The following is a 15,452-nucleotide window of genomic DNA, read 5'->3' as shown; positions in this document are numbered from 1 at the left end:
ATCCCACTCAAGTTTAAAACCCCCCAAAACACCGTAAGTTGCATTCTTTAAGGAAGTATGCAAAGCAAGGGGCCATCATCTAAAGCACATCACTTCGGGTCATGGCTGCTTCTTCGTGTGACACTCGACGTGCACACCGGTCACACACGCACACAGGAAGCTGATTTCGGCCCAGCCCCATGCACGCACGCATGCAGCTAGCGACGGTTTGCGCCCAGCGACCCGCCTGGCAACGCCGAGTGCTCAAGAGTCCGGCAGCCCCGGGGAGCGGTAACTGTTAACGGGAAAGGCGGTTAGCTGTGGGGAACAGCGCCTGGCAAAGTCGTCACGAAGACTCAAAGACAGCAACAAGAAGGAGGGAGCACACTGAATTACCTCTTTATCCTATCACCTATTGTGGTTCCTCTGACATTAAATCTAGTGAAGGGAACACAACAGTCACTCACAGACGCCACGGACGCAGGCACCCAGCGTGGCGGGCTGGCGCCACCTCGCCCCACCGCCGGCCGGCAGCCCCCCGCTGCCCTCTGCGCTCCGGGGTGTGGTGAGGGGGGGCCGTTCAACCGAGTGTGGGGGGGAGACGGGGAGACGGGAGCGCGCACTGAAGACAGGTAGAAGGAAGACCTGGCGCTGAACGCTCTCCATCATTTTTGAAACGTGCTGGGGTGGCGCTGGTTCACGGGGCCACACCGGCTTGCAACTTGAGGCGCGACCGAGCGTCGCCTGCGTGGGGCGCCCACCGCCCAGAGCCAAGTCCCTTTCTCTCCCCTTCACCCCCCCACCTCCCCCCGCCCCTTGAAGAGGTCAGAACGTAACCCAGTTACGGAGCGGAGGCACCTGCAGGGAGGGACTCAGGCCCACACTGCCCACGGGGCCCCCCCGCCAGCTCTCCTTGCGGAGCGACTCTCCGAGCCCCGAGCTGGCCCTCCGCCCCGACCAGAAGACTGCACACAGGCAAGCGGCCAGTCGCAGAGCTGCTAACACCCCAGGGGCCGTCCCTTCTTCGGCTCGCTCTCCTCCTCTGCACCCCTCTTCAACGAAGAAGGAACGCGAAGCGTTCAGAAACTCGGACACAGTGGCTGTGACGGCGACCGAACAGATGGTGGCCGATTCGCAGCACACGAAGAACCTGGGCTTCAGAGGAGGCAAACCGAACCCAATTTCCACGCAAATAAATACTTCTCAAAACTCGTTAACAGGCAATATGGGTTTACACCTTGAATCTTTGAGTCTGTAACTCAAAGTATTCAAGACTACGTGAGGACGTCTTCGGGGAGCTCACTCAGACGGCTGTCTTGTTTCAGAGCAAAGCACCCCCGGGGTTGGCCAGGAGGAAGAGCCGCCCGCCAGGCCCTCCGCCGTCTCTCCCACGCATGACGCACCTGGCGCCCTGGACACCCTCGCGTGAAGGCCGGCCCTGCCTTTCACCCGGCCCCCAAACCCAGCACCTAACACCGGCAGGGGGTCGCATACCACTTCTATGCCTTGGGTTTTCCAGTGTCACGCTTGGAAAGTGCATGCTTGATCACCTCTTCCTTCGATTTAGTTTCCCTTTCATGTTCTACGTTCTTGCCCTAGACCAAGTTCAAGGGGCCCTACTACGCAGGGATCACAGATTTCTCCGTTGTAACCTTGGGATGTCTGCCAGGAGAGGCCTCTCACCGCAGACTCCAGCTCGGCCTCCCTGAGGCTGGCCGGCCGGAGAGCGCGGAGCGGCCAACCACGGCGCGTGGGCCCGGCCCCGCCGCCGCCACCGGTTCTCCAGGGCCCACGGGCGGAGACCAGTTCCCACACCTGTCAACGGGGACATTCTCAACGGTTATGAAGGCACCTATGTAGCAGCCTCTGCTGTACAGAGCCCCAGCTCTGTCTGCGCCGAGACGAGCTCGAGTCCGTGAGAAGAGCACCCCATGTACAAACGGCTGCGTCAGACGCTGAGGCCGTCGCTGTCCGAGGCATTCCCACCGCGTGCCCAGTCTCGGCCCAGGAGTGGAAGCCACGGCACACCTGCCTGGTCCAATTACAAGGGTGCAGATCTCGAGAGAGAAAGCATTATTCCACACTGCAAAGGACTGTTTTGGTATTCTTATTAAATACACGTCCAAAATGGCTTAGCTATAAAGTATTTTTTTTATTACATTTGGGGCATAAAAATGTATGAGATCCACTACGTCATTCTTTATACAAGTTCAAGTACAGATCCAAGCCCGTACTTGCACCGTTGTTAATTTGCGGGCCGTTCCTCGGCCCTAGCCACACTAACCGTGGCCGAGTTCTCGCTGAGACGCGCTCTTCCGCTGACACTTTCACCCAAGTGTGAATGTGTCTGAGACTCTGAGAGCCAAAAGGCGTGGCTTTTCCAGCAGGGCCCTGGGATCCTTTGTCCCTTCACAAGCAAACTCTCGAAGATACATGCCTACTTACAAGGATCCTTTCCATGCTCTTAAAAAGCAAAACTCCTTAAACCTCCTCCAGGATGAAAGACAACACAACCATTTCCCTAAATTTAGACGTAAAACAGGTGGGCCGTGGTCTCGGGGTGAAGAGCCCTAGGAAGGGGCAGAAGTACGACAAGTGCATTTTATACAAGCAGTTCAAGAGTTGACCCTGCCCCCGAAGTCGGGAACTTTTAAAATCACTTAGATAGAAGCCAGACGGAAGACCTCCCTCCTGTGATGGGCGTCTGGTAAGTGGCTAGGAAAGGCGGGTGCAGATGCCGGAGAAAGGCCGGAGCGGCCGTGAGCGCGCAACCTGGTGCTGAGTCTCAGAAACTCCCGTCTTCCAGGTTCTTACAAGCGGCACGTGTACTGCCCTCTGTTCGTCAATAAACCGAGTTTTTTCGAAGTGTAAGAATTTTACTATCCTGTTACTCTTCACTGAATTTACTGCTGTGTCCTACCGACCGAAACGAAATAGCACATGGGCCAAGCCAGGGCTACCCACCTCAGCCAGCACACGGACCACCGTGTGATCGTTAGTTCAGAGAAAACTCGGGGAGGCGAGCGCAGGCCGGAGGCAGCCTGGCGTCTGGGGTCGGCGCGAGGGCCTGAGTTCCGCAGAGCGTGCGGCGCGGGGCCGCCCAGGCTCCTGCCCCCGACCGTCTGCCCCCGGACGCTCTGCCCGTCTGATTCGGTGCCTGGGTTCCTGGGGTCCGGGGGCCGGCAGAGGCCAGGCTGGAGGCAGACCCAAACCCTAGGAGAATCGCTCACAGATGTAAACCATCCAAATGCTGTGAAGACGACAGAGAACTGATAAAGCGCAACAGAAAGACAGTTCCTGTAACATCCTAACTCCAAAGTAAGGATAATATAACCTCGGGAAGCTCTGGATTCTCTGAGACCCACTCTTTCCCCAAGTCCTCCTTTTCAGTGGTGTTACACCGCTGTGCTCAAAACCAAAACCAAAGCCACCCCTCCCCTTAGGGGTCCAGAATGCACAAGACCCTGCCCAGGCCCTCAGTCTCCGCGGCCACCAGGCAGGACCGGTGTGAGAGGGTCGGGATTAGCCTGGACAGGAGATACCAAAGAATTACGACTTTCTGCCAGTGTCTGTTATCTACTAAAAATACAACTTCTCACTTAAACAAATCTGGAAAGTGATACGGTACATTTTGTTAAAAAGCAGATACTTAGTTTCACTCTCAGCTATGACCTTCGTACCATTTTTGTCACGTCGGCACAGAAAAAACAGGGCGTGCGTCCGCTCGGACAACAGCTGGCGGAGGCCGCACACACGTGCGGATGCCAGCCCCGGGCCCTGGGTCTTGGAAACCGTCCACCTGAGCTCCGAAGTGCGGGACGTGTGGCCACCTCGCATGCAGGCCCCGGCGGTGGCGGGCGCTGCCGGACGCCCCTGGGGCGGAGGGAAGGGGAGCCAAGTGCTCCTGGCCGGAAATGCTGCGGAGGACGCGGAGGACCGCTGCGTGCGGGCAGGGCGAAGACGCGCGACTGACCTCCGGGGGCAAGCCCAGGGGAGGGGACGCCCCTCCGGCTATAAACAGCGCCGCTGCCCTCGGCCACGGCCACGGGAAGACCGTCCTTTGACGGTGACGGTGAGGGAACGGCGGCCTCGCTGACTGCAGGCTGTTTGCTTCCCCGGCCGCCGCTGGTGAGGCTGCTGCGCGAGCAGCCACAGGGCGTCCGGGAGGGCCAACGCAGCCGTCCCCTACTTCGTGCCTCCGGCGTGACCCCGGGCCGGGACTGACCGACTGGCCGGTTTCTGAAGAACTCAGGTGACCCAAATCGCCTCCACCCGTTTCACAAACAGGGGCGCTGAAGCGTGCACGAGAGCACGTAGCTGGGAAGAGGGGAAACCAGGACTGCGACCGAGCCAGGGCGCCGCGAGCACTGCACGCCTGGCGCCGTCCCTCCCACGGGAAGTCCGCCGGTCCCCTGGGGTCCCGCCCACGGCGGCCCACTGAGCGCAGGAACAGGGCAAGTGCTCCTTCTCGCCGTGTGAGCCAGAACTTTATCTCTTAATTCTTCAAAAAATATATATATAATCTGTCTTGTATTTTTTCCACTACCACTTAGTCCCCTTAAGCGCCCCTGCCCCCAGCAACCACCACACTGTCGTCCGTGTCCAAGAGTCCTTCCTCCTGGTTTGAGCTGGGGTTTTAAAGGGAGGATGGGAGTCTCTGAAAGGGGGCGGGGCTTGCACGAGGCCTGGTGGCACGACTGCAGAAACAGGTTTTGAAAAGTATGGAATGCAACGTACTTTCAGAGACTTTATCTACTGAAAATAAAATATGTCCTGTGATCATATAAAACGAAAACTGGGAAAAGTGTATGACCATGTTAGCAACTCAGTTCTTCACTGTGGTTATATTTGTTATTTGGTGTAATTTTCCACTTTCTAACTGAGTTACTCAAGTTCAGCAGGAATCAGAGAAGAATACAGTGTTCTCAGAACAAGAACTGCTACCACACTGCCCTGATCCAGGGTCAGCAGAAAAGCAAAAACACCGGACAGTAAAAACCTCCAAGAACCTGACGAAGGCCAGGGTGCGCACCGAGCGGCGTGACAGCGAACTCCAGCCCCGGCCCCATGAACACCCTGGGGGCGCCCCCCCCCCCCACCTGCGGACTGAGCAGGGGCCTCGGCGTGGGGGAAACAAACAGCCGTGAGGCTCGATTCCCCGCTCGCTGCACACCCGGCCAGTGTCTGTCACCTACTAGAGCTGTCTGTGGGTGACCTCGGGTCCCGAGAGCTCTCCGCGTCCCCACGACCGAGGCGAGGCGCCCTCAGAGGAAGCCCCGGTCCCAAAGGGAGGGGCTCCTTTACGTGACTCCGGAGAAAGCCTCGAGAATTACATTTTTACGGTCGGTGTTCGTGAAAACTGTACTCACCTATCCCCAGGTCCTGCTCGGTACCGGGCCCCTGGGATCAGGACCGGGTCGTCGTCACTGTCGTCTGTGTCCTGCAGAGCCGCGTCCGCGGCCGAGGCCTCCTCGGGGAGTGCGGGCCCGACGGCCGCCGCCCGACACAGAGGCTCGGGGCTGGGGCTGCGGCGCCGGGCGGTGGCCTCAGCGCCGGCTCCGTCGGGCGTGGCCGGCCCTCGGCCCGCCTCAGACGAAGCGGCGTCTTCCGGAGCCCCAGCCGGACTCTCGGGGTCCAGGTCGCCCCTCTCGCCTGCGCTGGGGTCCCCGGGCTCGGGCGAGCGCCGGGCGGACGGTGCTGTCAGAACACAGAGTTGGCCCGGGGTCACCGCATCTGACTGCACGGCAGACGCGGCCCCCTCTGACGCCGGGTCCCGCTCCCCTCCGTGGACAGCAGAACCCGCAGCACCCCCGCCGGGAGGTGGCCGCCCCTGCAGAGAGGAACGCGGCAGCCGAGGGCTCCCTGTCCCCTACCCCGCGGGCAGCAGCTGCCCAGGGAGGCGGCGACTCACCCCTGCCGGCCCGGCTCTGCGCTGCCGTTTCCGCAGACGCGCCTTCCGGCCGAGCGGTGCCGTCCTCCGCAGCTCCTGGGAAACAGGCCGAACAATTGTGAGACACAGTTTTTTTAGAAAAACAGCCACCAACTTAATTCTCCAGCTTTCTTACGTTCAAGTAACTCTTAACCCTCTGGGGGTCACAGAGACCGCCACTGGGATAAAGCTGCCCTTGGTAGGACGCCAGCCCCGACGCCCGCAGCAGACGGGACAGACAGACAGACAGATACCCTCGGGGAGCGAGTGCCCACCCACCCCCAAGCCCCAGCCTTCCGGGCACTGGCTCCGCGTGACAATCTCTGGTGTGTGCGTTGCACACGACGCCTCACAGCGGACACACTTGATCTTGCTTGTTCTCTGAACTTCACAGTGGAGTCTACACGTGGAACAGCGTTCTCTGGCCCCTCGAGCATGCGTGTGGCACCATCTGAACCACCACGGACAGGGAGGAAAGCTGGGTCTACTCTAAATTCTGTTTTGTCCACGGAAAGGACTTAATTCCGGGGCTTCGCTCCACGACCCCCGGGGACCAGTGTTCTGCGCCTGGCTGACACCTGCTTCCTTCAGCGGACAGCTGTCCTACACGGTTAATTCTTTAACTGTTACACTGAAGGAGCTACTCATTGTTTTACAACAGAGCTCAGGCATTCCTTCACTCATCAAGCACTTATGGAGATCTACTCTGTTTCAGACTCTTTCATACAATGGTCACATCAGAACATTCTAGAAAAAGGTTCTGAAAAGTCCCCTGTCAGAGAGAGGGTTCAGTGAGAGCCCGGTCAGCTCGTGCCCCTTCCTCCTTTCCCTCCACCAGCCCCCAGGCCCCAAAGACACGCAGGCAGACACTCGGAACCCCACTACAGATGGGCACTGACAGTGCGCACATCGCTGGTGTGACGGCCACATCCCCTGGCCACTGTGTCCGAAGACAGGCTTGGGGGGCACTGTGAGTCCCTTCTGCAATGCTGACAGCCCCCACCCGCTGCACCTGTTACTGTTTATCAATAGCAACAGCCAGACTAGGGGCAAAGGGATTCGTTTAAAGCAAGAAACCAAAGGGCACCACTGAGGGTGCCGGCAAGTGGGGGGACGCCCCACGCTGGGCTGTATGATGATAAAGCCCGGTCGCAGCTTACCTGTCTCGCCGTCTCCCGCTGCAGGCGGCTCTGAGCTCTGGGGGACCGGGGCCCCCTCCGGCCCCTCGGACTTGCTGTGGGTCCCGCTCCCTCTGGAGCTGGAGGAAGTGCTGCTCCTGTCACCAAAACAAGGCAAGTGGCCCCCCAGGGAGTTACTTAAGAGTGACCGTAAGGTCACTTTTATATTTAACAACTACAGAAGTAGTTCCAAAAATTCAGGCTACAGACAAAATGTAGGACTCATTATTTTAACAGTAGCTACAGAACATCACTTTTAATAACCAAGGGGATGCTTCTAACCCCCTTCAATCTTAAAAAGGAGACTTTAAAACACAGAAGGGCCACTTCTGCACCGTCTCAGTGCTTCCGCGGCTGTCTGTACTCTCTGCACACCCCTCCCTTGAACTGTACAGCAGCGACACGCTCTCCCTTCTCCTCCGCACCGGGCTGACTCGCCCCGTCCAAAGCCCCAGGGGTCCCCCAGCGTTGGGTCGGATGCCCTCTCTGGCCTCGGCTGTCCGGGGCTATCCTGAAGCGGGCTGCGGGAAGGGCCACGGCACGCCTTCAGTCTCCGAGCCGTGCTCTGCGACCACTCCCACTCCCGGTTCCGGGCTGTCCCCCAAGCGTGGCGGGCGGTGGGTGCCGGGCACCGCCGTCTGCAGACGCCCGGGATGGCTTCTGGTTTAGTTTCGAAGCCCACCTGCCGCCGGCCACAGGGAGCACTCGGGTGCGAGCAGAATGCTCGCCGGCGTGAACCAACGCGTTCCGGTGCGCGTTCCGGGACACGCCACGGTGTCACAGATTGTAAGGGGGGGTTGGGCAGGAAAGAAACAGGAAAATGTGTGACACCGTGACTCAGACTAAAGTCACATTCACAGAAATGCAAGTTTCTCAAATGTGGAATAAATGTGAACAAGAGAATGAAACTTAGGAGATAGGGTCACTTAGAGAACAGTAATTACAGACCAATAGCAGTGACTCGGTAAAGTACAAATTATCATCAATTTTTTGGCCAAGGTTTTATTAAAAAAACAAAACCTTTCAGGCCAATCGCAAAAGTGAATCTGACTTTTGAAAAGGGCGCCCATGCCAATGCGGCGTCCTGAGAGAGGGCGCGGCCGCCACATGGGGTCTGCATGCGGAGAGGGGCGTCCGGCGGTGTCGTCTCGGAAAGGCAGGTGCCAGTGATCCTTCCGTACTTTCCTGTAGATTCTACCTTTTTTTTGGCCACTAACCTGCATTTCTTTTTAACCAGAAATAAACATATAGCCATCTTAGTAGAGAGAAACTAGCATGATCTATAAATCCTATTTTTTCCATGGAGAAAGCTATGGCACAGGCGTAAATAAGTGCTCATGCGTGACAGTTAGAGGAATTAGAACACTGTGGCGCTGACGCAGGAGCCGAGCCATTAGTTGGAGAGACAAAGTGACCGAGTAAGTGTGTTTAGCGAATGTTAATGTGGCACTGTCAGTCACAGAGGAGGGAGGGGACTGTTCAGTAAATGGTCTCGGGACAGAGGGCAGCCACGGATCAAACTACGCTATTAAGCTCTGCAGCACACTTTATGGCAAAAAAAGCTACAGAAGAACTAAACATATAATTTTTGACACAAAATCCTAGAACTGTAAGAGGAAAACAAGAAAAAACTTCCCTCCAGTCCTGGGAAGGAAAGGGCTTTTCGAAGCGTGGGCTCACAGGCTGTGACCACAAAGCGAAAGCACCACCAAACGGAGAGACAGACAACAAGCTGGGAAAACATCTGCAAGGATGGGAGTTAACCCTGTAATGCACAGCGACCCCCTCTAATCGGCGCGGACAGGGTCCGTGCTGTGGTGGGGAGCTGCGCGGAGGGCACGAGAGGCCACGTGCGAGAGACAGACGCGCCGGCAGCTGGTGGGCTCCCTGCGGGCTCCGGGCTGCGGCTGCTGAGAGCCACGCCCCCTGGGAGCCACGCCCCCTCCCGCACTGTCCAGCTGCGCCTACAGCCGCCTCCCAGGTGGGTTCTCCCGAACTCGCGCCGTCTCCGGGCGAGAACACCGGGCCTCAGGCTCAACGACTGTCAGGCTCGGGTCTGAGCTCTCAGCGGGCTCCACTGCCTCATCCGTCAGCCACCAGAGAAACCGCAGCGGGGGCACGACCCCGCGGTGGCAGGGACGGGAAACAGGGCGTCCTTTCCTGAATTTGTTAAGGCTGAGTGTCAATCCTCCCCTAGTCAGGAAAAAAACCTGATTACCTCCTTGATGAAGAAACAAGAACCCGGTGAATGGGAGAACGTAGCTCACGGTCAGTTTCTCGGGAAGGAGAAGCAGTATTCGGAGGAGGAGTGGGACCACACATTCTTCTCTAGAAACAGTGCTCCGATGAGATTCTTTAGGGAAACCGGCCCCTTCGGCCCAGAAGGGTGAGAAGAGAACAGACAAAAAGAGGGGGGACGACAGCCTCCCACGAGCCTGAATTGCACATGGAGAGAAAGGGCCAGGGAACCCTGACTTGAAGAAGCAGAGGTCAGACACTCGGGCTCGTAGGGAAACCCTACCGACAAACACACACCCAGAGCCCAGCCTCTTCTCGCTCCGTCCCTTGCTCCCAACCTGGTCCAAGGCAGCGCCACACCTGGCCTCGCTAACACCGCAGCCTGCCGCCTGACGTCCTGGCTCCCACCCACGGCCTCTGCCTGCCCAGCCACCAGACAGATGTCCCCCGGCCTTTCAGACACACTCCTCGCTGCCTCGGCTGACCGCTCCTGGCCCTGTTCCCTCCTTGGGGCACCCCGCTCCGGCTACACGGGACTGCCCCTCTCGCAGACCCTGGCACGCCGCAGGCCTGCTACCGCCCGGCCCACGCTCTGTCTGCTCCTCCCCCCGCTGCGGCTGGGCACGCGTGGCCCCCCCTTCTCACCCTCCAGGGATGCGGCCCCTCCCCTGGGCCCTCGAGCCACCCTCCCCTGCCCCGCGGCCTTCCACCGCCTGTGGTACCTTCCACCCCACCCCACAGTTCACGTACTGATCACATGTGCACCCGTCTCCCCCCCCCAAACAGGGCAGAGACGCTTTGCCTGTGTTTTCACCGACTCACTCCCCGCGTCCACAAGTCTCGGAAACACGGAAGGCATTCCATATTTGGAAATGCTACTTAATCAAAGATTTTAGTGTGAAATACGTACACACATCAACACAAATGGAAGCCAGTGAACTGGAATACATAAATATTAATACAACCATATATGAACAGATAATCAATTATATTAATAAATATATAGCTGCATTATATATTATTTACACATATTATATATTATACATTATACCAACACAACATAATTGTATTAGTATATAATTATGTTAATATATTAATTATATAGCATAACTAATATATTGGTTATGAAGTTACTAATATGTATAGTGTGTGATTATAGTACTGTATAATCGGTCATTATATATTAGGAAAGATCATATTATCTTTGTATTAGTTAATATTAACACAGTAATAGTAACACATTTAAATGAAAGATTTTGGAGGCAGTCTGAAGCAGAAGTCCATGAGACAGTGGGAAAGAATATAAGAAGCCCCCATAATTTGAACTTTTTTAGAGAGTAAGATTTAAGTAGATTAATGACCAATCAATAAAATCAGAAACATCATTAAAGAGAACCTATACAACCATTAAATAAACAGAGACAAATGTTATTTTAAAATCAAATATACAAGTTAAAGAGACAGGAGCACGCTGGACATCGGCCCAGAGACGGCAGGCAAGAGCCTGCTGTGTCATGTGCTGCCGCTGACAGGCGATGACACAAGGCCCTTTAGAAACAATTCGGCAGCGTCTCTGACCTGGGTACAGTTGGCTGCTGGAAGTACGCCTGCAGTCAATAACCTCAGAGGCAGGGCACAGCCTGTAGACAAAGGTACTCGGCACAGCTGTTTTGGTTAGGTTAAAGAAGGCAGGCAGAGCCACGGTGCGGCTGGAGAGAGGTGGTTAAGTCCCTCTACCTGATGGCCATTACACAGCGCACACAACAGCATTTACGAAAGCTAGCTAGTAACCTGTGAGTCTTTATTACCAAGTGAAGTCAGATAAAGGCAGGGAGAATCGAGTATATTCAACATGATTAAAATTACGTTTTATAGCTCAAAACAAAAATCGTACACACATACATATACATGTATCTATACACAGAAGCAACACTGTAAGAAGCTCTAAAACATCAGACTTGTTATTTTCACGCTGGTCTGCAGTTAATGAACTCTCGTTATCTTTTGCATCTTCTCTCAGGAGGAGTGTCCCAGACTGGCAGCATCAGCGTCAGCTGGGAAGCTTCTAGAACTGCAGATCCCCGGCCGCTCCTCCCGAGAGCTCTCCGAGCGCTGCACGCGCGCAGCGGCAGCAACAAGACAGAGAGACGGTGAGGGCTACACAGAGAACCTGACACAGTCCTACAACACGGCAAGAGCAGCGCGCGGGAGCGCGGACTTACCATTCGTCTGTAAAGTCCAGTTTTATTGTGCTCGCGGTTGTCCCCTCTGTGCTGTAGTGCAAACTTAAAACGGGTTCCCCTGTCCCTGGCTTGGGGCTCAGCTTTTCATTACTGTTATCTGAAAATTGCGTTTAAAACATTTGAAAAAGTCTCTGGCACCAGTAAACAGATGACATTTCCTACAATTTCTAAAACTTAAATTAGGCTGCCCCGGTCATAACCCTCACACCTGCTAAGGCTCTCCCGTCAAGTGCAAGGGCAAGCGTTACAGACACTCTCACACCCCAAAGCGGCACTGCAGTGCGCCCCAGCTCTGTGTGCGCGACTTCCTCGGATGCAGGTGGAAGTCCAACACGTCTGGGAACCACTATTTCGTCGTTAGGGAATCAGAGAGCATTCGCATGCAATGACATACATTATCGACTGCACTTTTACTTAAAGGACGTGCTCAGTAGTTCCCGCTGCGTTGCTGCGCACCAAACGCCCACGGAGCCCCAGACCCACCATGGGCTCCTCCGGAAAGACCGGGAAGAGGCAAGGGCTCCGAGAGAAAACTCTTTCAGGCTCGCACTTACAATTGGGGGGGGGGGGGGGGGGGGGTGGGGTGGGGTGGGGGTGGGGTGGCAGGATCTAGTGTGCTTTGCAATGTTCTAGAATGGTCTGTTATGATCGTGTTTTGATAGACTCCACCTCCTCCTCCTGGCTGGTCTTGCGAGGACTCTGACCACTAAATTATAAGACTCTATAGGTGATTTCCATGACATACATCTATTTCAACAAATAAAATCTTTGCAAAATGGCAGATAAAACCTAGAAACCCTACAGGAACTGATATATACCACTTCAAAGCCGCCCTCCCCCAGAGGACACGGGTGTTCAAGGGCAGAGTCACGCAGGGCTGTGAAGTCCTCCTGTTCGCGGGGCAGACCAGCGCGGGGAGCGTTCACACACACTGCTCTTGGGGAGGGAGCTCACACTGCTGTGTGACCGGGCACCGCACTTCTGCCAGGGCCTTGGGGAAAGAAAGCTCTTCCGTGGTGTCACTGTTCTCTTGATACCAGTTTGAGAAGTGACACAGTAGCACTAAAAACAAACTTTGTCTTGAAACATAACAAAAGCAGTAACGACTTAATGAAACCTAAACAACTCCGGTTTTGTGGTTCTCAGGTGCACGTTAGTTACAATAGTTACAGTAAAGGTTCTCGGTCTTTCCGCCTGCCTTCCACCGGCAGAGGCTGGCGCGCTTGCTGCAAGGGAGGCTCAGAGAACCCGGGCCCCAGCGCCCATGGTGAGGCAGGACACCTCCCGAGCCCCGAAGCAGAACTGTGGGGGAACGGAGAAGGGTTCTTTCTCCCCACGAGGTGAGAAGCCAGGAGGACAGCAACAGTCCTTACCTCTGCCTCGGGAGGAGCCTGCTCCGATAACATCGGCTTCTATTTGAAAATAAAAATCTAACAAAGTCTAAAGCTCGCCTCCCAAACGGTGCGGTCACTGTTTCTGCACCACGTTCACGATGGCCAGGTCCTTGATACAAACAGTTGTGGAAATAAATGAACCACTTACAACTTCCAAAGACTCATTATTATAGTGTTTTGGAGGAGGTATTTTACCAGATGGCATTCAGATAAAATAATTAACAGACCCTTAGCTAACATAAAATGATCAAAGATGGGACTTTTAAAACCTCTATCCTCTCCTGGACCATCTTTGAAAATTTTGCCGTTTCTTAGTCAGTTGTCCACATAGTTTTCCCTTACTCCTCAGTTACGGGGCCAAAATTTTGGCCCTGCTGCTGCCAAGGTCATGGCCACCTCAGGCGTCTGGAATTGGCGGGGACAGTGAAGACCAGAGGCTTGAGGAAACGCAGAGGCAGGACGGGAACCAGTCACTCCCCCATGCCAGTTCGCACAGAGCCCCGCTGCGCCCACTGGGAAGTGAAGAAGGAAAACGAAACCAACCAGCACCATCTCCTAGGTCCACCCGAGTTACCGAAGGGGAGTGACGAGAAGTGAGGCGTAAATGCCACATCAAAACTTTCCTTTGGAAGGAAATGAAAGAGACAAGTGACAGACACCTGCATGCTGTGACTACAGAAAAGGAGGACACAGAGCCATCGAGAGCGAGAGTGGGGTGGAAATGATCCTATTTGAATATACAGGACCCCACACCACCCCCAAGCAAAAACTTCTTGAGATGGTCAATGTTAACTGAAACCTTCTTCCTTACAGTATCTACTATGAAGTTACCACTTCATCTCTCATGAGTATAAGCCATACATTGTAAATCATGTCAAACACAGTGTATTCAGCCCTGGCTGATGTGTCTCGGTGGACTGGGCATCAGCCTGCAAACCAAAAACTTGTGGGTTCGAGTCCCAGCCAGGGCATGGGCCTGGGTTGCAGGCCAGATCCCCAGTAGGGGGCACGTGAGAGGCAACCACACGAGGATGTTTCTCTCCCCCCTTTCTCTCTCCCTTCCCCCCCTCTAAAAATGAATGAATAAAATGTAAAAAACAAAACAACCCTCCACACCAGTATTCATTTAATTTAGAAATGAAATGAACTCTTCGATTAGGCTGTTATGCGCTCACCAGCCTTGCGTGACACGGGCCCGTCACTGTCTGGGCAGAAGGCACTGCCCCGTCAGCTCCCCGAGCCTCGGGCCCCCTGGCCCGGGCCTCCCTTCATGCTGCGCACGCACAGGTCTCCGTGACCGGCGCAGAGCACGGCCCTGTCGTCGTCGGCCCAGGTCTCCACCCCACGCCCTCGCCTGGCTCCAGTCCGCTCTCCCTGGTCCACGCCCCCCTCCCGGGGTCCACGCCCCCCGCCTGAGCGTTCTGGTCCGTCACATTGGACCTTCTCAGACAGAGACCCCTGGCTTCCTAGGGAACCCGTTCACAACCTGCTTCTGATAAAATGTACATTGCAAGTAACAAATATCTAAGAAAAGTCTACTTTAAAGAACAAAATGGCATGCTTCATTCCTACCGAATTTGAAAAAGCGGTATTTGTAACCACACTGATTTCCCGATCTGCTGTTTGTCAGCGGCCGGACTGGCAAACACGGTCCGGAACTGCGCTGCTGAAAGCCTCCCTCACGGACGCAGGCACGCACGGCGCCGCTTAAAGGCTTCCCCCAACGGGCAGAGGTTCTGGCTTAGGAGCTGTGAGGGTCAGAACCCCCCACCCCTGACACACAGACGCGACACGGAAAGCCCCACCACACGAGCGACTGAAGCGTCCTGGGCCTGACCGCGTCCCGGGAGCCGTGGGCATCTTCCCCGTCGCATCACCTGTGAACACCTGTGTTTCGGAGAATGAAACGGCTGAGCTGGGTTTCCTTCTCCAGTTACCCAGGTTTCCTGCAACGTTCCTGCGGACCACACTGGCCTGGACAGCACTGGGTATGAAGGAGAAAACAAGACTGCTCGAACAGATAACTACTCTGGTTAAGGAGTAGCCACTGTCACTGCTGCTGTCCCTCAGAGGTGGCCGTGTGCCCTGCAGCAGCGCGGCGGGAACTGACACAGTCCCGTCAGCCAGATGTGACTCCGGCTCAGAGCACTGGGGGCCGTGCCGTCCTCTTCCGGGACCCCCGAGTCCAACCGGCCTCCCCCCCTGCAGGCCTTAGGAGAAGAGAAGCAACGGAACCACCGTGCACTCAGCACCAGGGCAGCGTGGTGGGGGGAAAACCCACGTGAGCTCGCCCGACACTGCTGAGTTTGCTGACGGCTGCTCCGCACAGCCCGCCGGGTGACGGCGGTCACTGAGGACCGCCGAGGAGGCCGGCAGGGCGGCGTGCTCTCCCTCCGTCGGGGTGAGCGGCGCCGAACTCAAGCGCACGGTCCGGAGCCCAGGAACAGCCACAGGAAGACCCAGACAATCCCCTGCACCGGGAAAGACTTCG

General features: G+C 55.9%; 1 protein-coding gene across 8 annotated transcripts in view; it reads right to left on the bottom strand.

Annotated features, from left to right (window-relative positions):
• The window catches only part of DCAF6 (DDB1 and CUL4 associated factor 6), a 69,114-nt gene that overhangs the window by 8,339 nt on the left and 45,323 nt on the right, over window positions 1-15,452 (bottom strand). For 5 of the 8 annotated variants that reach the window (XM_045838510.1, XM_045838514.1, XM_045838512.1 and 2 more), the window contains 5 exons: window positions 11,547-11,664; window positions 7,069-7,184; window positions 5,891-5,965; window positions 5,349-5,676; window positions 376-417 (listed from right to left, as the gene is read on the bottom strand). In XM_045838510.1, the coding sequence (XP_045694466.1) occupies window positions 376-417; window positions 5,349-5,676; window positions 5,891-5,965; window positions 7,069-7,184; window positions 11,547-11,664 (679 nt within the window). The remainder of the gene's footprint in view (window positions 1-375; window positions 418-5,348; window positions 5,677-5,890; window positions 5,966-7,068; window positions 7,185-11,546; window positions 11,665-15,452) is intronic. The other 3 variants (XM_045838511.1, XM_045838516.1, XM_045838517.1) reach the window with 1 other exon arrangement.

The sequence above is a fragment of the Phyllostomus hastatus genome, unplaced genomic scaffold (assembly GCF_019186645.2).
Source record: "Phyllostomus hastatus isolate PE091 unplaced genomic scaffold, TTU_PhHast_1.1 phas_contig_283, whole genome shotgun sequence".
NCBI lineage: Eukaryota > Metazoa > Chordata > Mammalia > Chiroptera > Phyllostomidae > Phyllostomus > Phyllostomus hastatus.
This window is presented reverse-complemented; position numbering and strand designations above follow the sequence as displayed.